This window comes from Sciurus vulgaris (assembly GCF_902686455.1).
Source record: "Sciurus vulgaris genome assembly, chromosome: 4".
NCBI classification, from domain to species: domain Eukaryota; kingdom Metazoa; phylum Chordata; class Mammalia; order Rodentia; family Sciuridae; genus Sciurus; species Sciurus vulgaris.
In genome coordinates, this window is record NC_136464.1 from 56,613,949 (window position 1) to 56,639,029 (window position 25,081).

Genomic DNA, 25,081 nt, shown 5'->3' on the forward strand with positions numbered 1-25,081 from the left:
TCCCTTAGGGTTGACACCACAATTCACGTTTGCTGTGATGATTTGATTTACGACCGGGCTCATGTCACCCTGTCACCCGCTGGCTTCCTCTTGGGCTCTCGGAATGTCCTGAGGAGCGCCTGAGTCCACCCGGGATAGCGCAGTGGACACCTGATGAAATGTCCCAACCGTGCCCACCACAAGGACCATCCTGATCCAGGCCACCACTGCCCTCTGAAGGCCCCTCCCAGGGCCCCTCCCCGGGTGCGGGCGCTGGACTGGGGAGCGGGCGCTGGTGGGGAGCGGCCTGCTTTACCGTGTGTCCGTCCTTCTCAAGTTTCTGGAGGACCCGCCTGAATCCTGAGAGGCTGGGCTGCCCCATGCCAAACACGGCCAGCCCACCGCACCCCTGCCGGAAGTTGGGGGCCCCGCAGCTCTCCGAGGTGCCCAGCTGGTCCATCTTCTCAGTAACGTCCCGCACCAGGAAGTAGCGGCCCTGGCGAGGACAACCACAGCAGCGTCACTCAGAGACCCAGGGCATCTCCTACAAGCGGGGCTCTGTCCTGGGCTCCAGGGACAAGGAGCAGGGAGATGGGGGAGGGGACAGGCCTCTGCCCTCATCTGTGACAGGGAGGGCAGCACAAAGTGAGGACAAAGGAAGCCCACCCTCCCGAGGGCCCATCAAGAGGTGGCCGGGCCGGGCGTGGAGGAAGAGCAGAGAAGGTGCTTCCCTAGCAGGCGAGGTCCCTCCCAGGGGCACGCACACAGGAGCGACTCCTGCTGCACTGTGGGTGACCCAGAGTCCACCCTGCCCAGGCTCTGGCCAGTTCTGAGGACTGACGGGTGAGCAGACGGAATGACCCCAGAGGGAAGAGGAAAACACGTCCAGCCACCAAGGGAGAAGCAAGAAGCAGAAGGCGAGGTCAGTCCTGGGCAAAGGGGGCCCTGGACCTCCTCGCACCTCCCCTGGCCCCGCCCATGGCGCATGAGCGACAGGCGAGCCAAAACTCCCGGTGCCTGGCACCAGGGCGCAGTCCAGCCCCGCGGCCGCGCCCTCAGCCACCCCTGCACGGAGCGTCCACGCAGCTCCTGCACTTCCAAACGCTGGCGGGGCCCAGGGCTTCCCAGGAGACCTCAAGGAGGGAACCCCGCGGCAGGCGGGAGGAGGCAGGGCCTCACCTGCACCAGGTAGTGCTCGGGGGAGACATCACAGAGCCGGCCCCGCGTGTAGTGGGCCTTGAGCAGCTCGTCATGCACCTGGAACTCCTCCTTGCAGTTGTACCTGCCAGGACAGAGGGGTCCCCGTCAGACGTCCCCCCCCCCCCGGAGCCGCCGAAGGCCACCACCCCATGCCTGCAGCTGCCCATCTGTGGCAGAGACTGCCCGTCATCCCCCAGTGGCCACTGTCCCCTTCCTACGACAGAGCCCAGACTGCGACAGCCAGCTCTGGGCACGGGATGAAGCCCTGGCCAACGCGCTGCAGGGACAGGGGGCACATCCAGGTCACCCCCAAAGGAAGGCCTCTGACCCAGAGGCGAGGGCAGGGCAGAACCAGCGTCCTGGGCCACAGGACAGAAGGCACAGCAGGTGACACTGGTGCAGAGGGAGCCTGGGGGCGAGTTCCCGCAGGAGAGGCGCCTTCTGACTCAGGCAGCCCCCTGCGGGGTGGCTCCTCACAGCGGCCTAACCCGCCACCTCGATGGCAATGCCCCACGCTGCAGGCCACAGCCCAAACGCGGCGCCGGAGTGATCGCAGCCCTGCCTGTGGGTCTGGGCTGTGGGCAGGGGCTCCGCTTCCAGACACTCCCTCCTCCTGGGGCTGCGGGGAGGCCCAGCGCACAGAGGACAGGAAGCGCCCACTGGTCAGCATCACACGGGCCAGCGGCTCCTCCTCCACACGCGCCCCGTGCAGACGCTGAGCCAGTCGAGGGCCAAGCCCAGGAGCAAGGTGACTGTGCACTTGGGACACAAAAGCCTCTGTGCGCGCTGACGATGACACCACCCAGGACAGGCTTCCGGAGGCTGGGACCTGGTGCCGAGGCCTCTACCTTAGGAAAGGGGCAGGACAGGCGGCGGACACGAAGTCGGCAGGACCGGCTCCCCTTCCCGCTCTGCCTTCGCACCGGCCCTCGGCCCCCTCGAAAGCCCACGTCCAGGCCTAGGTGGGTTTCGCTTCCCATCTTGAGCGCGTCAGGGGGGTTCTGCAAACCTTCTCTGCAGAGGAAGGGCAGTGAGCCTGGCAGGCTCTGGGGTACGCGGCATGGGGACAACACTCCATCTGCCACTGAAGCGCTAAACGTCCGCAGACCGCACTGAGCAGAGGGGGTGCCCATGTCCAGTAAAACTCCATTTCCACCAACAGGACGGGCAAAGCCAGCCTGCAGGATGCAGGGTGCTGGGTCCCCCAAGGGATGACCCCAAGTTCCTCCTGCCTCCAACACTCCACCACCCAGGGAGAGCCGAGCTCAGAGGGCTCCAGCCCACTCCCGGCGCCTGAGCGGGGTCTGTACAGTTAGCCAGCACCATTCCGGCCCGCCACTGGGTAAAATGTTTTCAACATCATCTCTGATTATATTGATACGAAAATTGAGGCCCAGAGAGGGCAAGAGACTTGCCCAAGGCCACAGAACACAGGAGTGGGAGAGCGAGTCCCCAGACCCTTTCTTTTGATACCATCTTCAAGGTCAACACCTACATTTGTGTGTGTGTGTGTGGTTCTGGGGACTGAACCCGGAGTGCTTTACCAGCAAGCATATCCCCAGCTTTTTTATTTTCTATTTACAGTCAGGATCTTGCTTAGTTGCTGAGGGTCTCACTAAGTGGCTGAGGCTGGCCTTGAACTCGTAATCCTCCTGCCTCAGCCTCCCCAGCTGCTGGGGTCACAGGCGTGTGCCACCGCACCTGGCTCTAAACATCCTTTTATCGTCTGTCAGAACAGAGACGCCACATCAAGCTCCTTGTGCCGCTCTCTCCGTGCGCTCCTCCTGGGCACAGTCCTACACTATGATCCCGCCTCCCTGCCAGGCCCAGGCCCAGGCAGACCTGTCACTGCAGCCCTCAGGAGGCCTCACGAGGAAGCCGCTTCCGATCCTGCCGAGGTTCCATGGGAAGCACAGCTGACTCTCCGCTCATGGGGCCCCGCCCACTGGCTCCCGGCTCCTGTTCCCCCAGGACGGCAGGGAGCCAGGGACACGCGTGACCCTCCTCCTCTGGACAAGCTCAGGGCCAGGCTCTCAAAACACCTGCCAGAATGAACCCGGCGCCTGGGGGACGGTCCCAGGGACCAGGAAGGGCGCCGCTGGGGCCGCCAGTGCGCCAGGCCGGGGCCCTGCAGATGCGCGTGTCTCTGACCCAGGGCACTTGCCACTGAGCCACAGCCGTCCTCCCGGTTCTCATCTGGAGACTGGGCCTCACCGAGTTGCTAAGCTGGCCCTGAACCTGAAGCAGCCTCCAGAGTTGCTGGGAATACAGGCAAGCACCACACACCAGCACCCAGCAACCAAGGCCCCAATCAACCTGCGGTCCACCGCAGTCTGCAGCCATAATTACTGACTCTGGAAGAAAAACATCTCTGTTCCATGCATCTAAATATATGCATTCCTCTGAAATATTTAGTCAAAGGTTATTTCAAACGGATGTCCCATCCCTCCCCTCCCTTTCTCCACACTCCCTGACGTGAGATGGGGGTGACATGGGGTGCGGCCTCCTGGGGCAGGGGCAGGGTGGCGTGAGGAGTTGGGTCTGGTCTCGCCTTCTTCCTGCTACCCCCAGCTGCGCTCTCAGGCACACTTGGCTGAAGAACAGAGACCTCTCTCCCCCTTAAATGCAAAACCAGAGCTAAGGTCGAAGTCCACCTCTGGTCCAACAGCGGCGCAGAGTGAGGACCGAGCAGGCTTGAGCACCCTGGGACAGGTGCTGGGCCGTCAGGAGATGACGAACCCCGGGCTCCAGCACCGGCCTGCAGCCGCCGCGGCTCCCCTGCCTCTTCCCTTCTCACTCCGCCTGGCCCCACAGATCACCCTCAGTCACCCAACATTTGATGGTAAGAACTGCTCACTGTTTTAGTGAGATACTGGTGTCCTGATCATCCCTTTTCAAAAGATCCCCCCCCCTTTTTTTTTTTTTAATTTTTGGTACCGGGGATTGAACCCAAGGGCACTTAACCACTGAGCCACATCCCCAGGCCTTTCTTAACGTTTTATTTAGAGACAGTGTCTCGTTGAGTTGCTGAGGCTGGCTTTGAACTCCCGATCCTCCTGCTCAGCCTCCCGAGCCTCTGGGATTATAGGTATGTGCCAGGGCACCTGGCAAGATCACCTTCTTGTTGAAACATTTACAGAGGAAACGAAATGAAGGCAGGCACTTGCTGTAAGCAACCCAGTGCAGAGGCTGAAGGGCTACAGAAGAGACTGGCTGTGCTGGGGACCTCCCGTAGCCAGGAGGCCGCACACGGGGGCTCCTGGGGCTCTCCACTTTGAAGTTTTCTGTTTGAAATTTTCCAAAATAATTTTTAAAAAATAAAGTAAGTTCCTACCTTTCAAGTCAGTCAATAATGCTACTTCAGCCTTCAGAAGCAGCCCCTGTGGGGGCGGGCTGTACTCAGGCCTAGCACGTGTGAGCACACTGGGTTTAATCCTCAGCACCACATAAAAATAACAAATAAAGTAAAAGCATCTGTCGATTCTACAAGTGCAAACAACATTTTCTTAAAGAAAGCATCCCTGTGGATGAAGGAGCAACGTGTACTTGGACGTCCCAGCATCACCCGTCCCAGGACACACCTGGATAGGCCACACACAAAGGACCTGCGGGGGTGCCGGGCCACTCCTGGGCTGCAGGTCACGTGAACATTGATAGGATAACACAAAGGCCCTTCCTCGAACCATGTGCAGCCCAGGGAGGCTCCATTTGAGGATCAGGACATTTGTCCATTTGCAGACTCCCTGGCCCACTGAATCCAGGCTCGGCCCGCGCAGGACAGGACAGCCCCCGGGTGGGCACGTGCTCTGAGCTCGTGTTCAAGTGTGAACACCGCCCAGGTGGGCGTCCGTGGGCCATCAAGGTCCCGCCCACCAGAGAAGGCGCGTGCAGGTGCAAAGACCAGACAGAAGGGCAGGAATGAGGTCCTCCCCGCAGCGGGACCCCGGGGCCTCGCCTCCCGCCCGCCAGGCTCTCGCTCCTCATGAGACACCTGCTTCACGACAGCCCAGCCAGGGCGGACCTCCGGCCTGCCACCACGCGCACGGGAAGGACCGAGGCCCATTTGGAGAGCTCCCTGCCCCATCCACAATAGGGCGGTGACCTCCGAAGTCCCCCGCTCTGCCCGCTGAGGGCCCGGGATGGGCTTCGCGGCGGGAAGGGGGAGCGTGATGCCAGGAGTGGCTCTCCCTGCTTGTCATTAAAGGGCGTTTCCGCCGCGAGGGAAGACCACACTTAGGGGCGCCGTGGGGTGAGGGCAGGGAGCTCAGGAGCTGCCCGCTGTCCCAGGTTCCAGAATCCTGCTCTCCTGGGAGGAGGACTTCAGGTGGACCGGAGGTGGGCCCCGCTGGGCCGTTCCCAGGCAGTGGAGCTGACAGAGGGGACAAATCCCGGGCCGCGCCTGGGCTCAGGTCCGTGTCCATCCAGAGGCTCTGGGAAGTCCAACAGGGCTGACCAGCATCCCCTACACACCCTGCTCCCAGGACCACTCTGTCCAGAGAGCTGCAGACCCCCCTGGAGACCACCTAGGGACCTCTAGTTTGAAACCAGAAGGCAGAGGTGTAAATAAATAGCCAGAGACCTGGGGGAGACAGGGCTGCCATTTCCAGAGGAGCCGGCCCCCTGGATGGCAGCGGGCAGCAGCCGCCCACAAGGGCAACACACGAGACCCAGGGTCAAGAGCAGAGTGGACAGGAGAGGGGACTGGGAGTGAGGACTTGTGCCTCTCATCCCTGCTGTGCCACCAACTCACACGGGACCTTGGCCACCCTTCCCTCCAACCCCAGGCCTTAAAGAGACGCCAGACGCTCTCCAAAGCTGAGGGTCAGTAGGGACGTTGGAAAATCAGGAGGGCACCATGGGGCACTGGCCTGGGCACCCACGAGCCCTCCATGCTTAGCACTTACTAGGCACCAGCCAAGCCCAGCATCCTATGGTCCCCAAGGACTTCTGGGGCGGGGTTGCAGCCGGCAGGTGGGAACACAGGTGGTCAGAAGCTGTGTTCCCTTCCCGCACATGCAGAGGTGGCCTGAGGACCCTTCTGCCTGGAGGCAGCTGTGACCATTCAGATCATCACTCTGACCTCCAGCAGGACACAGTCCAAGCTGGCCTGGGACACACGGGTCACCTTGGAGGAGGCGCGCGGCCTTTCTTTTTTTGCTTCTTCTTCTTTTATTTATATGTGTGTGTGTGTGTGTGTGTGTGTGTGTATTTAGTTATAGGTGACACAATACCTTTATTTTATTTGTATGTGGTGCTGAGGACGAAACCCAGGGCCTCACACAGTGTTCTACCACTGAGACACAACCCCAGCCCCAGGGTTGTTCTGCCTTTCTGGATAAGCAGCCTGGTGGCCAGAAACAACAATGCCCAAGCCTAGGCTCTGAGTTGGTTTTCTTGGGGCCACGAAATTAGAAATACAAATGTTTTCAAGGTCTCTATTCTGACTTGACATACCTTCTAACTTTTCTATTACTGAAATGCCCTTCTTTTATGAAATGCCCACTGTATTCGATTGTAATTGGGGCTTAAATGTAGTTGGGTTTTTAAATGGTTGTTTCCATCAGGTGTGGTGGCGCACACCTGTAATCACAGTGACTCAGGAGGCTGAGGCAGGAGGATCACAAGTTCAAGGCCAGCCTTGGCATCTTATCGAGGCTCTGTCTCAAAATAAAAAGAGCTGGGGTATAGCTCAGTGGTAGAGTACCCCTGGGAGTGCCAAAAGAAAAAAAAAAAAAAAAAAAGTTTGTTTCCTTCTGTTCTTTAAAAGAGACATATAGAATAAAATTATACACAGGCAACCCTAAAGAGGTCCATCCTTTTAAAAAATTAACTGATCTGTGATAATCGGGTGCGGCTCAGTGGGAGCACTTGCCTAGCACTTGCCTAGCATCTAGCATGCATGAGACCTGGATCTGATGCCATTACCAGAAGAATAAAAATAGTAAACTGGTCTGTGAAATCCCAACCACTGGGCTAAGGTCCCTTTCAGCTCCTGCCTTGCTCTCTAGCAGCACTTTCAGAGTCCACGACTGGGTGACCACAAAGACCCACACTGCTAAACCTTGTTGGATCAGAACCATATGGAATTCCTGTCCCTTTTCAAGTGTTGGCAATGAATTAAGTGACAGCCTTAAAAAAGGGGCTTCTATCTGCCCTGCCCAAGCCCAGGCCTAGAAGGCGCTGGTGAAGAGGAAACCCTCCTGTGCACCTGTGCCAGTGGGTCCCAGCGCGGAAGGACAAGGCTGGGGGACTGAGTCCTCCACAGGACAGGGACATCGGCAGGGGCCTGGCAGGGGAGGAAACTGGGACTGCACCCCAGAGGGCCTTGCTCAAGCCCCAGGGGGACTCCTGACACAGGCTTGGCTGAGACAAACCTGGAGCTACAGGAACAAAACCCTGGCTCGACCTTAGGGCCTACTGCCCGCGATGGCCTTTCCAAGGTTCTGAGATAAAACAAGTGTGACTCTTAGAACCAAGAGCTCCTAGTCTGGCTAGAAAGTTAGTCGTGTCCTTCTTGCTGACCCTCCAGCTGATGGCATCCTGGGGGAGTATGGAGGACACTGGGCATGTCAGAACATGGGCGCACGGGACCGTTCCCAGGCCAGGGCAGAGAGCCAGCAGGAGCTGGACTCCCACACCTCTTCACCACTGCCCCCAGCTCTGATGGAAGGAGTACGATCACAACAGCGGTCACGACAGCCAGCAGTGAGGCACTCACACTCCCCATCCATCCTCACCACACCCCCCTCCATCAGGTGCCTCGGTGGTCCCATCTCATAGCCAAAGAACCCAGGCCATGGAGATTTTCAGAAGAGACCCAGTGGGCATGGTGGGGCGCATCTGTGATCCCGGCAACTCGGGAGGCTGAGGCAGGAGGAACGGTGTGACTCTACGTCATGTGCAGCCAGATAAATGAACAGCTGTGCTCCGTTGTGTACAATGAATCGAAATGCATTCTGCTGTCATGTGTAACTAATTAGAACAAATGAAATTTAAAAAATAAATGAATCAAATAAACCAGCAAATGTGTTTCCCTGGGTTCTATGAGCTGCTCAAGCCAATTAATTACACCCAAGGAGGAGGTTGTGGGAATTTATCGCCTGTCCATCAAAAGCACAAGAAGCACCATCTGGGGCTCATGACTGGCACCTGAAGAAGAGGGGACAGTCTTGGAGCTGGCCCTCAGCCTGTGGGATCTGGTATCTCCAGGTAGATGGTGTCAGAAATGAACTGAATGAGAAGATTTAGTTCATTCAGTTCATTCGGCAAGCTGGTGTCACTCCTTCTGCATTGACTGACGTGGTGTGAGAGCAGAGGAGGAAACAGCTTTTTTTTTTTCCCCCATGCACAGGCATCTCTCCAAGATAAATGAAAACACGCCCACACAAATACTTGTACACAAATGTTCACGGCCCACAACTCAAAACAGCCAAAAGGTGGAAACAACCCAAATGCTAGCCAGCTAATGAGTGGATAAACAGCATGACCCGTCCACCCTACGGAATACTATCCTGCACAAAAAGAAACCAAGTAGCCACGTGCAGGGGCACACGCCTGTGATCCCAGCAACTCAGGAGGCTGAGGCAGAAGGATGGTAAGTTGGAGGCCAAACTCAGCAACTTGCAAAACCCTGTCTCAAAATTTAAAAAGGGCTGGGGGCATTGCTTAGTAGTTACATACCCCTGGTGGTAATAGGAGGAAGGAAGGAAGGAAGGAAAGAAGGAAGGAAGGAGAAAACCTAACTAGAATAGGCAAATCCACATAGGCACAAAGTAGACGAGAGACTGTTGGGCTGGGGGAAGAGAAGTGACTACCAGGAGGTTTCTTTCTGGGGTTTTGAAAGGTTCTAAGCTTAATAGTGATGGCTGCACAATTCTGTGAATGTGCTAAAACCATACAATGGTATACTGTGAGTAAGTGCACTGTACGGTAAGTGAACTGTACCTCAATAGAACTGATAAAACAGAGAAAGAGCAAGGGACTAGGACAGCAGGTCCTCAGTGTGGTCCCCACCCAGCCTCTGGGGGTTGTCAGACACCCAAGCCTGGAATTGGAAACCCTGGAGTGGGCCCGTCTTAGCAAGGTGCCCAGGGGTCTCTGAAGTTCACTGAGGGTGGGGACCCCTGCATGTAGCACGTGATTCTCCACCTCGGCTACACCTGCGTAACTTGAAAAGCAAGACCCACGCTGAACTCACAGCAGACCAACTAAATTGAACTTACCTGGGATGGAGCTCAGGCCTGGGTATGTTCTAAAGCTCCCAGGTTAACCTCCAGGGCAGACCCGAGGGAGCCCCTGCACTGGGACATGTCAGGACCCTCTTCTCTTTAGCACCTCCAAGAATTAACCTATATTCAGCTCCCTGAGGCCACCTGGTGGCCACACCAGGGAATGACTCTACTATTGGCCTCTGACCCATCCAGGAGCCCTGGGATGAGCCTGGCATCCCAATCTGCCCACTGCAGAGGTCAGCACCAGCTTGGCACTGGGAATGGGGCAGGTGGCCCGACGACACTCCCTGCTCCAACCTGTGTCTCACAGTGGACATCCAGGGTTGCTGGGCTCGGAGACCTCAGTTTAGGAGTCAGGGATACAGAGAAGGGGACTCTGGCAGAGCCTGGCCAGCATGGGGCAGGGCCTGTGGTATTTTGAAGCAGCACTGGACATTTCCCCACTCTCACCCCCTTTCCCCCATACTAGGGATTGAACCCAGGGCCTAGCACATGCTAGGCAAGCACTGCACCCCTGAGCTAAATGTTTATTTTATTTTGAGACAGGATCTCAAACTTGCATCACAGGCATCTGCCATTGGGCCCAGTTTCAGTCACCCCTTTTGGATTCCTTGGTCCTCCAGTTGCAGAAACAACTGGAAGCCTCAGTTCTCTGCCCTCTGCCAGTACCTTCTGAAGCGAAGGAGCTCAGCCTCTGGCTCGATGCTGCCACCTGGTGGCAGCATGAGAAAAGTGCGAGTGAGACCCAAAAATGACCCAAAAGTAACCCAAAAGGAGCCCTAGGGTACAATTTAACTACAGGCTCCGTAGAAAACATGTGTCTTCCTACGGTGCACCAAGTCTATTTCAGAAGCCCCTTAACCACCTTCCCCTCCCACACTGGCAGCCTTTTAAGTCTGCAAAATCCTCTCCCAGTTGACCTCTGATCTTGGACAGTGTGAACCCAGATGCCTTGCCTGCCCCTAGCCAGGCACCCCACCCTCTGCCCCAACTGGGGTCTGACTCATGACCCTGAGCAAGGCTGTTCTGGATCCACCAATCTGCTCATCTGTGCTCACCTGCAGGCTGAGACCTGGGCTGGCTTGAGGCCACAGGTAGAAGAGACTCACCGACCAGCAGCAAAGAACCCAAGGCTGGCACGTTGGAGCACTCACCCAATCCTGGTGGTCCCTCCCACTCCAGCACCCACTGTCCCACGGCCAACCCAACTCATGGGGCTGGAGAAGCACAGAAGTGCCAGGTCCATGCATGCCACGCCTAGGCCTGAGGCTATGGTGCCCACATGACCCCGGGCCTGTTAAGGGCAGGTAGGGGAGCCAAGTGGAACCGAGCTGGGAGCATGTGTCCAGGAAAGACTCCGGGCACACTCAGGATGAAAATCCAGATTCTTACATGAAATCCAAACTATTATAGAATATTATTTAAAAAAAATTGTGAGTCATTCAAAATTAATTTGGGGGGAGGGACGTGCTGAAGGAGTTAATCAAATTCCTTGCACGTACAACTTTGTCCAAAGGAGCCCAACTACTACGGATAACTCTAATGCTCTAAAAAAACGTTAATTTTTAACTGAGCAGACCAAAGAAAGTCCAAATGGGGGCCAGGCCCAGTTCCAGGGCAGCACAGACCACATCCTGGGGGCACGGCAGCACTGGCTGCTAAATGCTGACCCGCCAGGCCACCCCCAGACCCTGAGGACTCCAGGCACCTACCCGACTAATCCAGGGACACCAGGGGCCCTGCGATCCACAACTAGAGTTAGCGTGGGTGAGTGCCGCCTGGCCTCATCTGATTGGTCCCAGCGGAGGCAGTCAAGTCCTTGTGGTATCACCCTGCACACCCCCCCGGCAGAATCGGCTTGGGGTTGAGGGGGCGTCCGTTTCAGGGAGGGCCTCTACTTCTGGAACACGGAAAAGTGGCCAGGAGCAGAGGAGGAGCCCACAAGACCACTGTCCACCTCGAACCATCAGCCGCCACCCCGGCTGGGCGCACCTGGAAGCACACCTGGGCGGGCTGGGCTCACCTGGCGGTAGGTGCAGATGATGATTTCCCGCAGATGGTAGTGCATGGGTGTCATGGTCTCGCTGACCGTGTCCAGTGCCGCGTCCACTTCCTTCTTCATGCGGTGCCCGTCGGGCAGCAGCTGCACCACTTCCATCACCACCTGGGGCCCGAGGAGGGGGAGGAGCACACGGGAGACAGTGGGGCGGGGCCTGCAGTCCAGGCAGCTGGCTCGCCCCTGGGAAGGGCCACCGGGCCTGAGGCCCAAGGCCTGGCCACAGAGCCCTGCGGGCCCTCCCCCTCAGGCAGGGACTCCCAGGTATTGGATTTTGACCTTTGGCTTTTGTTTAGGGACTGAACCTCAGGCCCCGTGCCTGCCAGGCAAGCGCCCTACCCTGGGCCACACTGCGAGGGTGCTCTAACTCTCGAAGATTTTACGGGTCGTGCTGAGGATCAGTGTACATTTCAATTGATGCACAATTCTTCACACACATACCAAGAATCTAAAAGACCATGTACTATGATTCTTTTTTGGCTATTCCAGTGACTTTCCAGCTTAGAGTCTGGAGGCACACTTCCCTCAAGAAACCAGCATATCACAGAACACATTTGGCTTTTGGTTTTTGGGGGGTTTGGCTTATTTCACTTAGCATGATATTCTCTAACTCCATGCATTTACCAGTAAATGCCAGAATTTTATTCTTCTTTAAAACTGAGTAATATTCCATTGTGTGTGTGTGTGAGTGTGTGTATATAAATATATACATACATACACACCACAGTTTCTTTATCCATTCATCTGTTGAAGGGCATCTAGGTTGGTTCCATAGCTTAGCTATTGTAAACTGAGCTGCTATAAACATGGATGTGGCTGCGTCACTGTAGCGTGCTGATTTTAAGTTCTTAGGGTATAAACTGAGGAGTGGGAATGCACTCCACCGTCATGTACAACTAATTAGAATAAAAAAAAAGAAGAAAAGAAACCAGCAAGTGCTAGGACCTCCAAGGGTGGATAAGCTGTTGCATCAATCTCATTAAGTTCACAATTCAGCACTGTGTATGCAACACCCAAGTGCCTGTGCTTTCCCAGCACATTAGCAAAGCTCTCGAGAAAGCTGGGCTCCCACGACCACAGGTGTGGTCACAGTGCACCCGGCCTGACAGGGAGAACTAAGGGTAGCCAAGGACCCAGTTCCAAGCAGCCAGGGAAGGAGTGATTGCAATGTTCAAGACCTATTATGCAAGACTATCACTCCAAACTGCCATTCGGTGCGCGTTGTATTATGGGATATAACCTGCCACACCTGTGGCATGGAGCTGACCCAACAGGCTTAATTTTTTTAAGCAGCAGAAACCTTAATTCAATTAGAACCTCATCCAGAACTCATTTTTGGTTCTGGTGCTGGGGATTGAACCCAGGAGCACTTAACCACTGAGCCATGTCCCCAGCCCTTTTTATTTCCTATTTAGACACAGGGTCTTGCTGAGTTGCTTAGGGCCTCGCTAATTCCCTGAGGCTGGCTTTGAACTCACGATCCTCCTGCCTCAGCCTCCCGAGCTGCTGGGATGGCACCCACAACTCCAATCTATAAAAAGGACAGTGGGAGACGAGGAGGCGTGTGCGACAGCCGTGTTGGGGCCCTCCTGGCCCTCCTCCTGCCCCAGACATCGTGGGGACACCTGGCTCTGGGGAATCCAGCAGGGGTTCATGTGAAGTAAGCACCCCTTTAGTCCCAGGGCCTCTATCCACTCAAGCTCCCGTGCACTCAGCACGCAAAGGCCCCCATGTTGCCCACCCTCAAGCCCCACCCCAGTGAGCTCCCGACACCCGCCCTGCCCTTCCCGAGGCTCACTCTGGTGTCACTTCACATCATCGCCCCACAAAGCTGGGGCGCCTGAGCACCTGCAAGGTGCCCACCACGGCCGAGCGAGGAGGGATGTGCACAGCCCCATCCCAGGCAGGGCTCCCCTGCCCTGCACAGCTCGGGAAGCTGGCCCAGGACTGGGCAGGCTGCAGGTGCAAGTGAGCCATCCCGTCTGCAGGACTGGCATGGCAACTGGGAGTTCAACTGGCACATAAACCCTCATCCACGGGGCCAAAGGTTTCAACAACAGCACCAACGCACAAAGGCCAGTTCCTTCAACAAGACTGGGTGTCTAGTTTCCACGTGCAAAAGAATAAGGCTGGGCCCCTACCTCTCACCACACACAAAAATTAACTTAAAATGGATCAAGCACATAAATGTGAGTTAAAACCATAAAAGTCTTATAAAACACACAAGAGCTTCATGACGTTAGATTCCTTGGATATAAGACCAAAAGCCCAGCAACCAAAGCAAAAACAGACAAACTGGACTTCGGTGAACTTAAAAACTTATGCATCAAGGGACACTACCAAGAGACTGAAGCATATATCTGATATAGGATCAATATACAGAATACATAAAGAATTCCAAAAACAGCAACAACAAAACAACCCAATTCAAACAAGGGCAAAGAACTTGAATAGACACCTCTCCCAAGAAGATGTACAAGTGGCCAAGAAGCCATGAAAAGGTGCCCAACACCTATCATTAGGAAAGTGCAAATCACAACCACAGAGGAGGCTGAGGCAGGAGGATCGCAAGCTCAAGGCCAGCCTCAGCAATTCGGTGAGGCCCTGGCTCAAAATAAAAAATAGAAGAAGCTGGGGATGTGGCTCAGTGATTAAGCGCCCCTGGGTTCAATCCCCAGTCCCAAAACCAAAGGAAGGAAAGAAGGAAGGGAGGGAGGGAGAGAGGGAACAAAATAGTGGTCACAAGGGCTAGGAGGGGAGGTGACGCGAGTTACTGTTTAATGGGGACAGAGTGTTTTGCAACATGAGTTAGACGGATGGTGGCGATGGCTACACAACAATGGGCACAAGTGTGATGACACTGGACCGTACACTTAAAAATAGCTAGAATGATACATTTTCTTTTCTTTTCTTTTTTTTTTTTTTTGTTACAGGGATTGAGCCCAGGGGCACTCAACCACTGAGCCACATCCCCAGCCCTTTTTATTTTTTATTTAGAGATGGGGTCTCCCCAAGTTGCTAAGGGCCTCGCTAAGTGGCTGAGGTTGGTTTTGAGCTCACCATCTTCCTGCCTCAGCCGCCGGAACTGCTGGGATCACAGGTATGCCCCTCCGCACCTGGTGTAAACTTTCTGTTTTGTTTATAACATAAGAATCAGAGCCGGGTCTGCGCCTATAACCCAGAGGCTCAGGAGGCTGAGGTAGGAGGATCCCAAGTAAAATGGGAACAGGGAAGCACTAACATGAGGTAGAAGAGGTGGTGGCATTGGGGACAGCTCTGAGGAACGTCCCCAGACCAACCCTCGGACTCCTCTCCCCCTCCAGGGACCCCAGGGACCCCGCGGGGCACACTCACCTGAAACTCGCCCTTGGTGAATTTGGCATCTGGCACGCTCACCAGCTCCTCCTCACCCACCTCGGGGCAGCCCTGAGAGGCACAGCTACTGGCATGGGAGCATTCCTGGCCTCCCTCCCCGACACCAGGGGCCCTGCAGGGGTCTGGCGGGGCCCAGGGGAAAGACTGGGAACTACCCCAGAGCCATCTCTGCTCCCGTCACCTTCTGCCATGACCAGCATCCCTGGGACTCAGTGCCCACCACTGCCAGGCAGACCCCTGACCTCACACAAGAGGCCACACGTACTTGGATGCTCCAGAAGGCCAGCACGGCCACCACCATCGCTGTCGTGGTCCGGCCCTGGCCACTGAGGCAGCTGAACACGAAGCCAGAGCCTGGGTCCTTAGCGAGAGCAGCCCGCAAGGCCTCCAGCAGCCGGTCAAAGTCCTGGGTAGGAGGCCACAGCTGAGGGTGGCCCCCGGCTGCTCAGACTCCCCATAATACCCCATCAAACGGCAATCCCAGGAACTGCCTGGCCCACCACCTTGCACACGCATGCACACGACTCACTGTGCACACAAAAGATCGCGTGCGTATGAACAGCTGCACCCTGGTGCAGAGTCGGACTATACCCATCTGGGACTGGACGTGTGAGCAGACACGGTACAACTGGGACTCAAATCACCCATGCACACGCCAACCCCTTGGGCTGTGTCCCTGCCTACCTGAGCTGGACCAAGCCAGGTTCCCAAGCCAGGGCAGGAGCCCGAGCTCAGACTGCAGCTGCCCAGCCACCAGGGGGCCACACACCACAGGCAGGAGCCAGGCAGGGAACATAAGCCCAGGAAGCACCAAGGCACATCCAGAGGCCACAGTGACCCCCACCCAACATACACCAGGCACACACCACAAATGCAGCCACGTACCTCAAAGACCCACAGGCTACACAGACAGCAAGAAAGGTGCGTCCATCACAAAGCTATAGCCACCACACAAAACTGCTTCTGCATGAACCCCACACAGCACACAGCTCCCCTAAACCCAACTCAAACACACGCCCCCCCCCCCCGAGCCCCCTACAACAGACAGACATCACAGATTCCACAAGAACCCGCAAAGCACACTTACGTACCTGCTACAAGGGCGCCCACACCCATACCACGCCCCTAACAGACACACAACACACCTGTCCACAGTGCACATGGTCACCTGCAACACCAGCACACAGCTCACTACTCAGCGCAATACACGATCAACACACATGTACACGTACACACACAGCTAGAAAACCGTGAGTGAAATCCAACATCTGAAACCTCACAAGACAGCCCGAGGCCCAGAGCTGAGCGGGGCTGGTTTCCCCTCCCGCTGGCGTGGAGGCAGGCGAGGCCTCCTGTGCTCCCAGCCCCTCACCTCCTCCCGCGGGGCGCAGAAGTCGGGCACTGGGATGCGGTGGTAGGCGAGGCCGGGGCAGGCCCCTCGGTGCTGGCTGAAGACCTCCCGCATGGTGAGGCACGTCTGGAACCTGGGGCTCAGTGGGCCCTTCGTGTCGGGGGTCGGTGTGCTCAGGTGGGCCTTCAGCTGGTTCTCCAGGGCCTGGCACAGACAGACAAGAGGGAGAGGTGCTGAGGCAGCCTGTGGCCACCACGAATCTGGCTGCCAGGTGTTTCCCTGCCCCGCAGGAGCCCCGGGGCCAGGAAGGCAGCCAGGGCCCTGGAGTAGGAGTCCTGGGTCAGCTGCTCCCGAGATCCCCTGGGGCCTGGGTTTCTCCCTCTGCACAGCAGGAGCAGGGGGCCTTCTGAAGACCCTCCCGAGCCTCGTTCCTAAAGGCCTCCACGGCAGGGGCGTCTGAGCAGGAGCAGGAAGCCTCACCTCCAGCTGGTCAGGGACCAGGGGCGGCCCAGGCCACCAGAGACTGCGTGTGTGACCATCACACTGCAGCACAGCCTCCTCCCGCAGGTTGACCCAGACCACCTGCCGCAGCTTCCTCTTGGCATCAGTCAGGTAGGTCAGGATGCTGCCCAGGGCCTGGAGGTGGAGGGGCTGTCGGTGAAAGGGCCCAACACGACCCTCCCGCCTCGGCCACGTGGGGCCCAGGCCCCCAGGCATCACCTTGGCGCTGGGCTGGGCCGTGCCATAGATGGGCATGCGGGGCACTCGCCGGAAGTTGGCCACATCCATCTCCCTGATGGTGCTGAGTGCGTCCGGAGAGACGAGGTCATCTACCTCCTGTGGGGAGGGCAACGAGTCTGGGGCCCACCAGAGCCAGGAGGGCTCAGTGCCTGCCTGAGGGGTCATCAGGGAGGCACCCGCTCCAGTTCACAGGGCGCTGCTGCACACCTCTTCCCCAGCGCCCCGGCGGGGACAGGAGTGATGGGCGCCGCTCCCCCCAGGAGGAGCCGAGCTCAGAGGTGAGAGGCTGGGGCCAAGGTACCAAGCCCAGCGCTCCCGACTCCCTGCAAAGCGCTCAGCTTCGAGACTGAGGAGCAGGGACCAGAACAGTGGCCCGAGCTCCCTGGGGCCTGAGGGGCACGCTCACAGGAGAATCTGCCACACCACGGGCCACGCTGCCCCCAAGCCCGGGTCCCAGCCACTCCCACGCCCCGTCCCTCACACTCACCAGGGAGCCGGTGGCGAGGAGGTCCCTGGGAGCCGGAGGCCCCGCGGGGCTCAGGGTCACGGGCAGGCGGTACAGCTCAGGGTGGACACACAGCCAGCGGCTGAAACTGAGGGCAAAGGCCAGGGGGTACTGCGGCCCGAGGCGGAGAGAGAGGCACTCAGGGGCGCAGGGCCGACCCGAGCCTCCTGCCCACCCCGAGCCAGCCAGCACGGGGAACCGCAGCCTGGGAGACGCACAGGCTGTGCTGTGCGGGAGGCCAGAGGCTGGGAGGGAGGGCAAGCCGGACCCTCCGCCATCCGGTCCCGCCGGGCCACTCCCAGGCCACTCCCAGGCCACTCCCAGGCCACTCCCAGGCCACCGCAGCTGCCCTCTCAGGGACCAGCTCCACTCCCCGGCTCCACGGGGTCCCCGTCTCCAGCCACGGTGGGGGGAGGCCTGGGGGACCCCGCGAGGGGGCGGGTCAGCGCCCTCCCCAGCCGCACCTGCTCGTGGAGATAGTAGTTGAACAGGAGCAGGTAGAAGTATCGCTCCAGGCTCCGCAGCGCCCTCTGCCGGGCCTCATGCTGGCCGCCGCTTCCCTATAAAAGGGCCAGGAAGGGAGGGCAGGGCGCTCAAGGTGGGGTTTCTCAGGCGGCCCCTCTCCACGCCTGGAAGGACAGGAGGAGTTAAGCCGGGGAAATCCCAGAAGACAGTCTCCCCACTTCATACCATAGGTTGGAAGTTCTTCTGTGTGTCTAACTTATCTCATTTGCTACAGTTGATCTGTGGGGACAGGAGAGTGGCTGGGCAACCATGCCACGCCCGCAGCTCTGGTGCCGTCCTACCTGGAGGGGCAGTGGGGCTACCTAGCTTTGCTCTGAGGTCACCCTCAACCTGTTCCTTGTCCTCTGGGTTGCAGGAGCAAGGTCCCTTTCTTTGGAAAGGCCCTACTTTAAGAACCCGGGACCCCAACCGGGAGTGGTGGCCCAGGCCTGTAATCCCAGTGGCTCAGGAGGCTGAGGCAGGAGGATCTCAAGTTCAAAGCCAGCCTCAGCAACAGTGAGACTCTGTCTCTAAATAAAATACCAAAAAGGGCTGGGGTGTGGCTTGGTGATTAAGCACCCCTGGGTTCAATCCCAGGTACCAAACCATAAATAAAATAAATTTCAAGACCAAGACCAGGTAGACCAAGACAGGGACCAACTGATGCTATAAAGTTAAAACAAGCAGAAAGTAAACTGTGTGCTGGGTAAACCTAGGCTGGAGAATCTGGACACAGCCTCCTAAAGCTGTGCTGGATTGTGGGTGACCTCTGTCTTCAGTAATTTCTCAATTTTCTGTCATGGAATGATGCTTTTAAAATAATTTTTTTTTTTTTTTTTTTTTTGAAAAGGCTCTGCAGACTTGGATTCTTTCCATGCGCCATGTGCAAACACTGCCACACCCACCTCCTCTCCCCAGAGCTGGGGACAGGGTCTGTTGGAGAGCCCAGAGCCCAGCCCTCTTCCAGAAGCAACAGACAGGACCAGGCCAGATATGGTGAGGCCCGTCTGTAATCCCAGGGACTCAGGGGGCTGAGGCAGGAGGAGGGCCAGGTTGAGGCCAGCCTCAGCAACACAGTGAGACCCTGTCTCAAAGTCAAAAATAAAAAGGGCTGGGGCTGTAGCTCGGTGGTAGAGCAGCCTGGGTCCCAGCCCCAGCACAGGATGGGCGGTGGGAGGGTAGGGAGGGTTGTGAATGGGAGGACTTCAGGTCACTAGGGATGGCACCATGGGACCCTTGCCCTCTCCTCATTTTTTGCTCCCTGGTCATGACATAAGCAGTTCTGCTCTGCCACACATTCCTGCCATGATGCGCTGACTTGCCACAGGCCCAAAAGCAACAGAGCCCATCAATCATGGACTAAAAGTTCCCAAACGGTTAGCCAAAATAAATTTTCTCCTTATAACTTGATTATCTCAGGTATTTCATTATAGAATGCAAAGCCAACACAGGAACTGTGAGTGATCTGGGAAGTATCTGAACTCAGAGGCCCAGCAGGCCCGCCAGCAGCCTCTCCCTCCATCCTGTTTATCCCTGCAGCTAAGGGACCTGCTCAGGGAAAGTAAACTTCCCCTCTTCCCCGTTCTTCCTGCAGGCCAGCACCCCACCTCCCCTTCCTCTAGAAACTCCTTTTCTTGGGGGAGAAACAGCCAGAGAAGTCATCTCCAAGAAGAAGGTGGCAGCCCGGAGCAAGCCTGGCTGGGCTCCCATGGGCACAGGCTCCCGAGCCGCCTCCCCGGGCCTCACCCTGCTCTGGACGCCTTCCAGCTGCCTCTGGCTTTCCAGGACCACCTCCTTCAGGTCATGCAGTTCTGCACAGGCGGCGATGGCCCTGTCCACCTGGAGCAGGGGACCCAGGCAGCGGGGAGGACAGGCGAGAGGAGGACTCAGGGTCAGTAACCAACGGGGGGCAGGAGAAGGGAAAAGGCGCTGAGGAGGGAAAAGCCCCTCGCCAGGGAGGGCAGGACCATCCCCGCCGCCCTGCCGCAGCCCTCCAGCCACCTCTCACTCACCTCCTCTACCACCTTCCTTCCCTGGGGCACGGTGCACAGGAAGCGCTGGATCACCTGGAACTGCTCCATAGGCAGTGGCTTGGTCTGCAGGGGGACAGAGCTGACAAGGCAGGAGGTTAGCTGCATACTCAGGGCTCCCTAAGCCTTCTGGGATGGCCACTGGGAAATAGGGGACTCTAGGCTCTTTCTGGATCCAACTGGAGGGAGGAGGTTAAGCGCCTTTCTCCAACTAGGGAACTGAGCCCAGATAGATCAAGTTCCTTTCCCCAGGTCACAGAGCAAATCTGTGACAAATAAGGAAATGAACCCCAGGTGCCCCATTTCCAGCTCTGACTCCAGGTTCCTGGATGTGTCCCCGCCATCCTAGGGCAGCCCTGCCCCTCCTCTCCTCGTTCCCACAGCCCCTTGGGACTCTCACTCTGTCTCACTCAGGCCACTCACTCCGGCTGAGAGATCATCCCACTGTGTTGAAACAGCACAAGGGTGCCCAGGACCATGCCCAGGTTGGTCCTGCCCACGCCTGACTGGCAGCTGAAGAGCAGGGCAGGGGGACGCCCATGGGCATCTTGGAGCCGCAACAGGCTGGGGGTCTCCTGCGAGGAGAACACAGACATCAGGCAGCAGCAGGACCTGGAGGCCGGAGGCTGAGGCCCAAAAAGGAAGGGCTCCGGACACCACCCAGCCCTGCCCACGGGCTGCGGCCAGCGGAGGAGCGGCCTCCTGGGCAACCCACACCTGACCTGCCCACCAGTCCCCAGAGCTCAAGCCCCCAGAGGGACTCAGTGAGCAGGGGCTCAAGGGTGGCAGGTGCAGGGTCTGAATCGGGAGCTGCTCAGAGGGCTTCGGGCCTGTGCGGAATACCCACTGTGCCCTGCAAACAGACTAAGGCGGCATCCCGAAGGGGCAGACAGGAAGGCCACCAGCTCTTGGTGAGACACCAGTGAAGGACGGGGGGAGGGGGCAGGAATCACTGGCTCCACTAAGGACGTGAGGGACCTGAGGGACCCAAGGGCTGGAGAGGCGAGGTGAGTTCTCTGAGGCCACGCAGCCTGTTCACAGCCGAGCCACCCCGGAAGCCAGTCCTCCAGGGGTCGTGCCAGGCTCTGTCAACGGAGGGCGCACAGCCACACACAGGTGCACACACAGAGACACACGCATCCCCACACAGACACACAGAGACGTGTACACACACGCCACAATGGGACAGACACACACAGATGCCACCACATGCGGCCCGACCCTGGATCCCACACACAGCGCAGGGCAGAGCCCCTCCCGAGCAGAGACAGCTCCCAAGGCACCTGTTCCCACACCGTGTCCCCCGTTTACCCTGACGACTCTGACGAAGGCGTCCAGCTGGGCTTCCGAGGGGGCCCCTTGTTCAGGCAGGGGCAGGCGCTGGTACCTGCCAGGCGAGGTACACGTCAGGCAGGTCACCGCCCTGGGCCCCCCAACCCCCGGTCACAAGAACACTGGGCGGCATCCTCACCAGGGAGAGAAGGGTGTGGGGGACGTGGCCGCCGCTGGAGGGCTGGCCCCGTGATACCTGTAGGCGGGCTGCAGGAAGAGGGGCCGCCTGTACACCTCCTCGGTGACGTGCACGTCGTCCTCGCCCCGGACGGCCACGGCCAGGGGCTGCCCCCGCAGCTCCTCCGTGCTGTGGTACACGTGGTACACATTCTCACTCAGCTGGGCAAAGTCGTGGATCTGGAGGGCGGCGTGAGGGTCAGGGCCGCGGCCTGACCTTCAGGGCCCTCCCGGGCCCTCCCGACCATCCCAGCTGGCCTCTAGAGTGACCAGGCCACACGGTTTCTTTTCATCCAGGAAGGAACCGCATGGCCAGAGGTGCCCTCTGCACCCTGCCTGGGGCCCTGAAGGGCTCGGGGCGGCCACCGTCCGAGGGCAGCCAGGTATGCAGGGGCTCACCCTGTGGGGATGCCCGCCCTGCCCCATGGGCAGCAGGAACGCCCCAAGCTGCCTGGCCTCCGGGACAGGGTGAGGTCTGGTCAGCTGGGCATGTGGGCTGAGGCAGCGGGAGCCCCGGAGGCCAGGGGGAGGGGGAGGCAAGGTCCCCAGGCAGGCCCGCCTCCTGCCCTCTGGGGTCTGGGGAGCACATGACCCCCACCTTCCATCTGTGCTGGCGAAGGGCAGGAGGCAGCCCGAGGAGTCAGATGGACCCACAGAGGCCCAGAGGGTCGGCCCTGCCCAGGGCCCATGCTTGGCTCCCAGGATAGGGCTCTGCGCCCGACCGAGCCCTTTCTAAACAAGGCCGACACACACAGGGCAGAGAAACGGGCTGCAAAGGGACAGCGATAGCGAGGCCAGGATGGAGGTCCTGCCCCTGGCCACCCGGACCCAGCCTCGTAGGCATCACTCGCCTAGGTGGGCAAGGGGCTGTGGGAGCCAGGCTGCCCTAGGGGCAGTGTGTGGAGGCCCAGGCCAGAGGCCCATCCCAGAGGCCCGACCGCTCCACAGCCCCCTCCTCCTTTTCCCATGTGTCCTTGTGGGTGGACGCGGTACCTTTATTGTACTGATTTCCGTGGTGCTGAGGAAGGAAGCCAGTGCCCCAGGTGCACCAGGCAAGCCGTGACCCAGCCTCACCTCTTTCCGGATGGCCAGCTCCAACCGCTCCACCGGGCTCCCAGGACCCAGGCCCTGGAGATTCTCGTGGAGGTTCCGCTTGTCTCGAGGTGTGTAGGACACAAAGTCCTCGCCAGCACGCAAGAACAGCACGGGCTCCTCCCGCACGCAGAAGATGACGCCTTCCTGGCAGAGGACAGACACCTCGCTGCCCCAGAGACCTCGCCCTGCCCCACCTCGGCTGCTCCCTCTCCTCTAGGGCCCAGCACGCGACCTGGTCCCTGCAACTGAATGCTGCCCGAGAAACAGCTCAGTCCCACTATCGCCTGCTCCATCCCCGCCAGCAGGAGCCCTGTATGGGGTCTCCTGGTGCTGGCCCCGCTGTGGCTGTGGTTCCGCACTATTTTGAGAGCACTCAGTTCCTGGCAAAGGGCCCCAGATAAACTAGGTGTTTGATGACATCGAGCTCAGATGCTCCCTGTCCCTCTGCAAGTCACAGCCGCTCTTCAGCCTCTGTCCTGGAAAAGCAAATCCCACCTCCCTCAGGTAGGCAAGGGTGCAGCACTTGAGCCTGTCACAGAGCACCAGGCCTGTAATCCCAGTGGCTGGGGAGGCTGAGGGAGGAGGATCTGAGTCCAAAGCCAGCCTCAGCAACTTAATGAGGCCCTAAGCAACTCAGCGAGACCCTGTCTCTAAATGAATGAATGAAAGAAAGATCATGTTTAACCAATTAGAACAAATTTTTAAAGGTATATTTTCCAATTAAAGAAAGAAAGAAAGAAAACAAGCCCTTGGAGTCTAACTCCTGGGTTTGGGTCATAGGGCAAAGCTGTGTGACTCTGAACAAGTCACTATCCTCTCTGGGCCTGTTTCCTCCTCTGCAAAATGAGCTTAGCAGCTCCTCCCTTAGGGTTGACACCACAATTCACGTTTGCTGTGATGATTTGATTTACGACCGGGCTCATGTCACCCTGTCACCCGCTGGCTTCCTCTTGGGCTCTCGGAATGTCCTGAGGAGCGCCTGAGTCCACCCGGGATAGCGCAGTGGACACCTGATGAAATGTCCCAACCGTGCCCACCACAAGGACCATCCTGATCCAGGCCACCACTGCCCTCTGAAGGCCCCTCCCAGGGCCCCTCCCCGGGTGCGGGCGCTGGACTGGGGAGCGGGCGCTGGACTGGGGAGCGGCCTGCTTTACCGTGTGTCCGTCCTTCTCAAGTTTCTGGAGGACCCGCCTGAATCCTGAGAGGCTGGGCTGCCCCATGCCAAACACGGCCAGCCCACCGCACCCCTGCCGGAAGTTGGGGGCCCCGCAGCTCTCCGAGGTGCCCAGCTGGTCCATCTTCTCAGTAACGTCCCGCACCAGGAAGTAGCGGCCCTGGCGAGGACAACCACAGCAGCGTCACTCAGAGACCCAGGGCATCTCCTACAAGCGGGGCTCTGTCCTGGGCTCCAGGGACAAGGAGCAGGGAGATGGGGGAGGGGACAGGCCTCTGCCCTCATCTGTGACAGGGAGGGCAGCACAAAGTGAGGACAAAGGAAGCCCACCCTCCCGAGGGCCCATCAAGAGGTGGCCGGGCCGGGCGTGGAGGAAGAGCAGAGAAGGTGCTTCCCTAGCAGGCGAGGTCCCTCCCAGGGGCACGCACACAGGAGCGACTCCTGCTGCACTGTGGGTGACCCAGAGTCCACCCTGCCCAGGCTCTGGCCAGTTCTGAGGACTGACGGGTGAGCAGACGGAATGACCCCAGAGGGAAGAGGAAAACACGTCCAGCCACCAAGGGAGAAGCAAGAAGCAGAAGGCGAGGTCAGTCCTGGGCAAAGGGGGCCCTGGACCTCCTCGCACCTCCCCTGGCCCCGCCCATGGCGCATGAGCGACAGGCGAGCCAAAACTCCCGGTGCCTGGCACCAGGGCGCAGTCCAGCCCCGCGGCCGCGCCCTCAGCCACCCCTGCACGGAGCGTCCACGCAGCTCCTGCACTGCTTCCAAACGCTGCGCGGGGCCCAGGGCTTCCCAGGAGACCTCAAGGAGGGAACCCCGCGGCAGGCGGGAGGAGGCAGGGCCTCACCTGCACCAGGTAGTGCTCGGGGGAGACATCACAGAGCCGGCCCCGCGTGTAGTGGGCCTTGAGCAGCTCGTCATGCACCTGGAACTCCTCCTTGCAGTTGTACCTGCCAGGACAGAGGGGTCCCCGTCAGACGTCCCCTCCTCCCCCCGGAGCCGCCGAAGGCCACCACCCCATGCCTGCAGCTGCCCATCTGTGGCAGAGACTGCCCGTCATCCCCCAGTGGCCACTGTCCCCTTCCTACGACAGAGCCCAGACTGCGACAGCCAGCTCTGGGCACGGGATGAAGCCCTGGCCAACGCGCTGCAGGGACAGGACCGGGGCACATCCAGGTCACCCCCAAAGGAAGGCCTCTGACCCAGAGGCGAGGGCAGGGCAGAACCAGCGTCCTGGGCCACAGGACAGAAGGCACAGCAGGTGACACTGGTGCAGAGGGAGCCTGGGGGCGAGTTCCCGCAGGAGAGGCGCCTTCTGACTCAGGCAG

The 25,081-nt window shown here is 58.7% G+C and overlaps 1 protein-coding gene across 1 annotated transcript in view; it reads right to left on the reverse strand.

The window, feature by feature from the left end:
• LOC306658652 (paladin-like) overlaps nucleotides 1–25,081 on the reverse strand; it is a 66,223-nt gene that overhangs the window by 30,556 nt on the left and 10,586 nt on the right. Inside the window, exons 3-18 of the mRNA XM_079135836.1 lie at nucleotides 24,601–24,703; nucleotides 23,734–23,913; nucleotides 22,556–22,720; nucleotides 21,501–21,661; nucleotides 21,284–21,359; nucleotides 20,396–20,547; nucleotides 19,955–20,054; nucleotides 19,665–19,781; nucleotides 17,903–17,998; nucleotides 17,421–17,549; nucleotides 16,913–17,029; nucleotides 16,673–16,828; nucleotides 16,214–16,396; nucleotides 15,107–15,247; nucleotides 14,821–14,892; nucleotides 11,434–11,574 (exon numbers count right to left, since the gene is read on the reverse strand). Of these exons, the coding sequence (XP_078991962.1) occupies nucleotides 11,434–11,574; nucleotides 14,821–14,892; nucleotides 15,107–15,247; nucleotides 16,214–16,396; nucleotides 16,673–16,828; nucleotides 16,913–17,029; nucleotides 17,421–17,549; nucleotides 17,903–17,998; nucleotides 19,665–19,781; nucleotides 19,955–20,054; nucleotides 20,396–20,547; nucleotides 21,284–21,359; nucleotides 21,501–21,661; nucleotides 22,556–22,720; nucleotides 23,734–23,913; nucleotides 24,601–24,703 (2,089 nt within the window). The remainder of the gene's footprint in view (nucleotides 1–11,433; nucleotides 11,575–14,820; nucleotides 14,893–15,106; nucleotides 15,248–16,213; nucleotides 16,397–16,672; nucleotides 16,829–16,912; nucleotides 17,030–17,420; nucleotides 17,550–17,902; nucleotides 17,999–19,664; nucleotides 19,782–19,954; nucleotides 20,055–20,395; nucleotides 20,548–21,283; nucleotides 21,360–21,500; nucleotides 21,662–22,555; nucleotides 22,721–23,733; nucleotides 23,914–24,600; nucleotides 24,704–25,081) is intronic.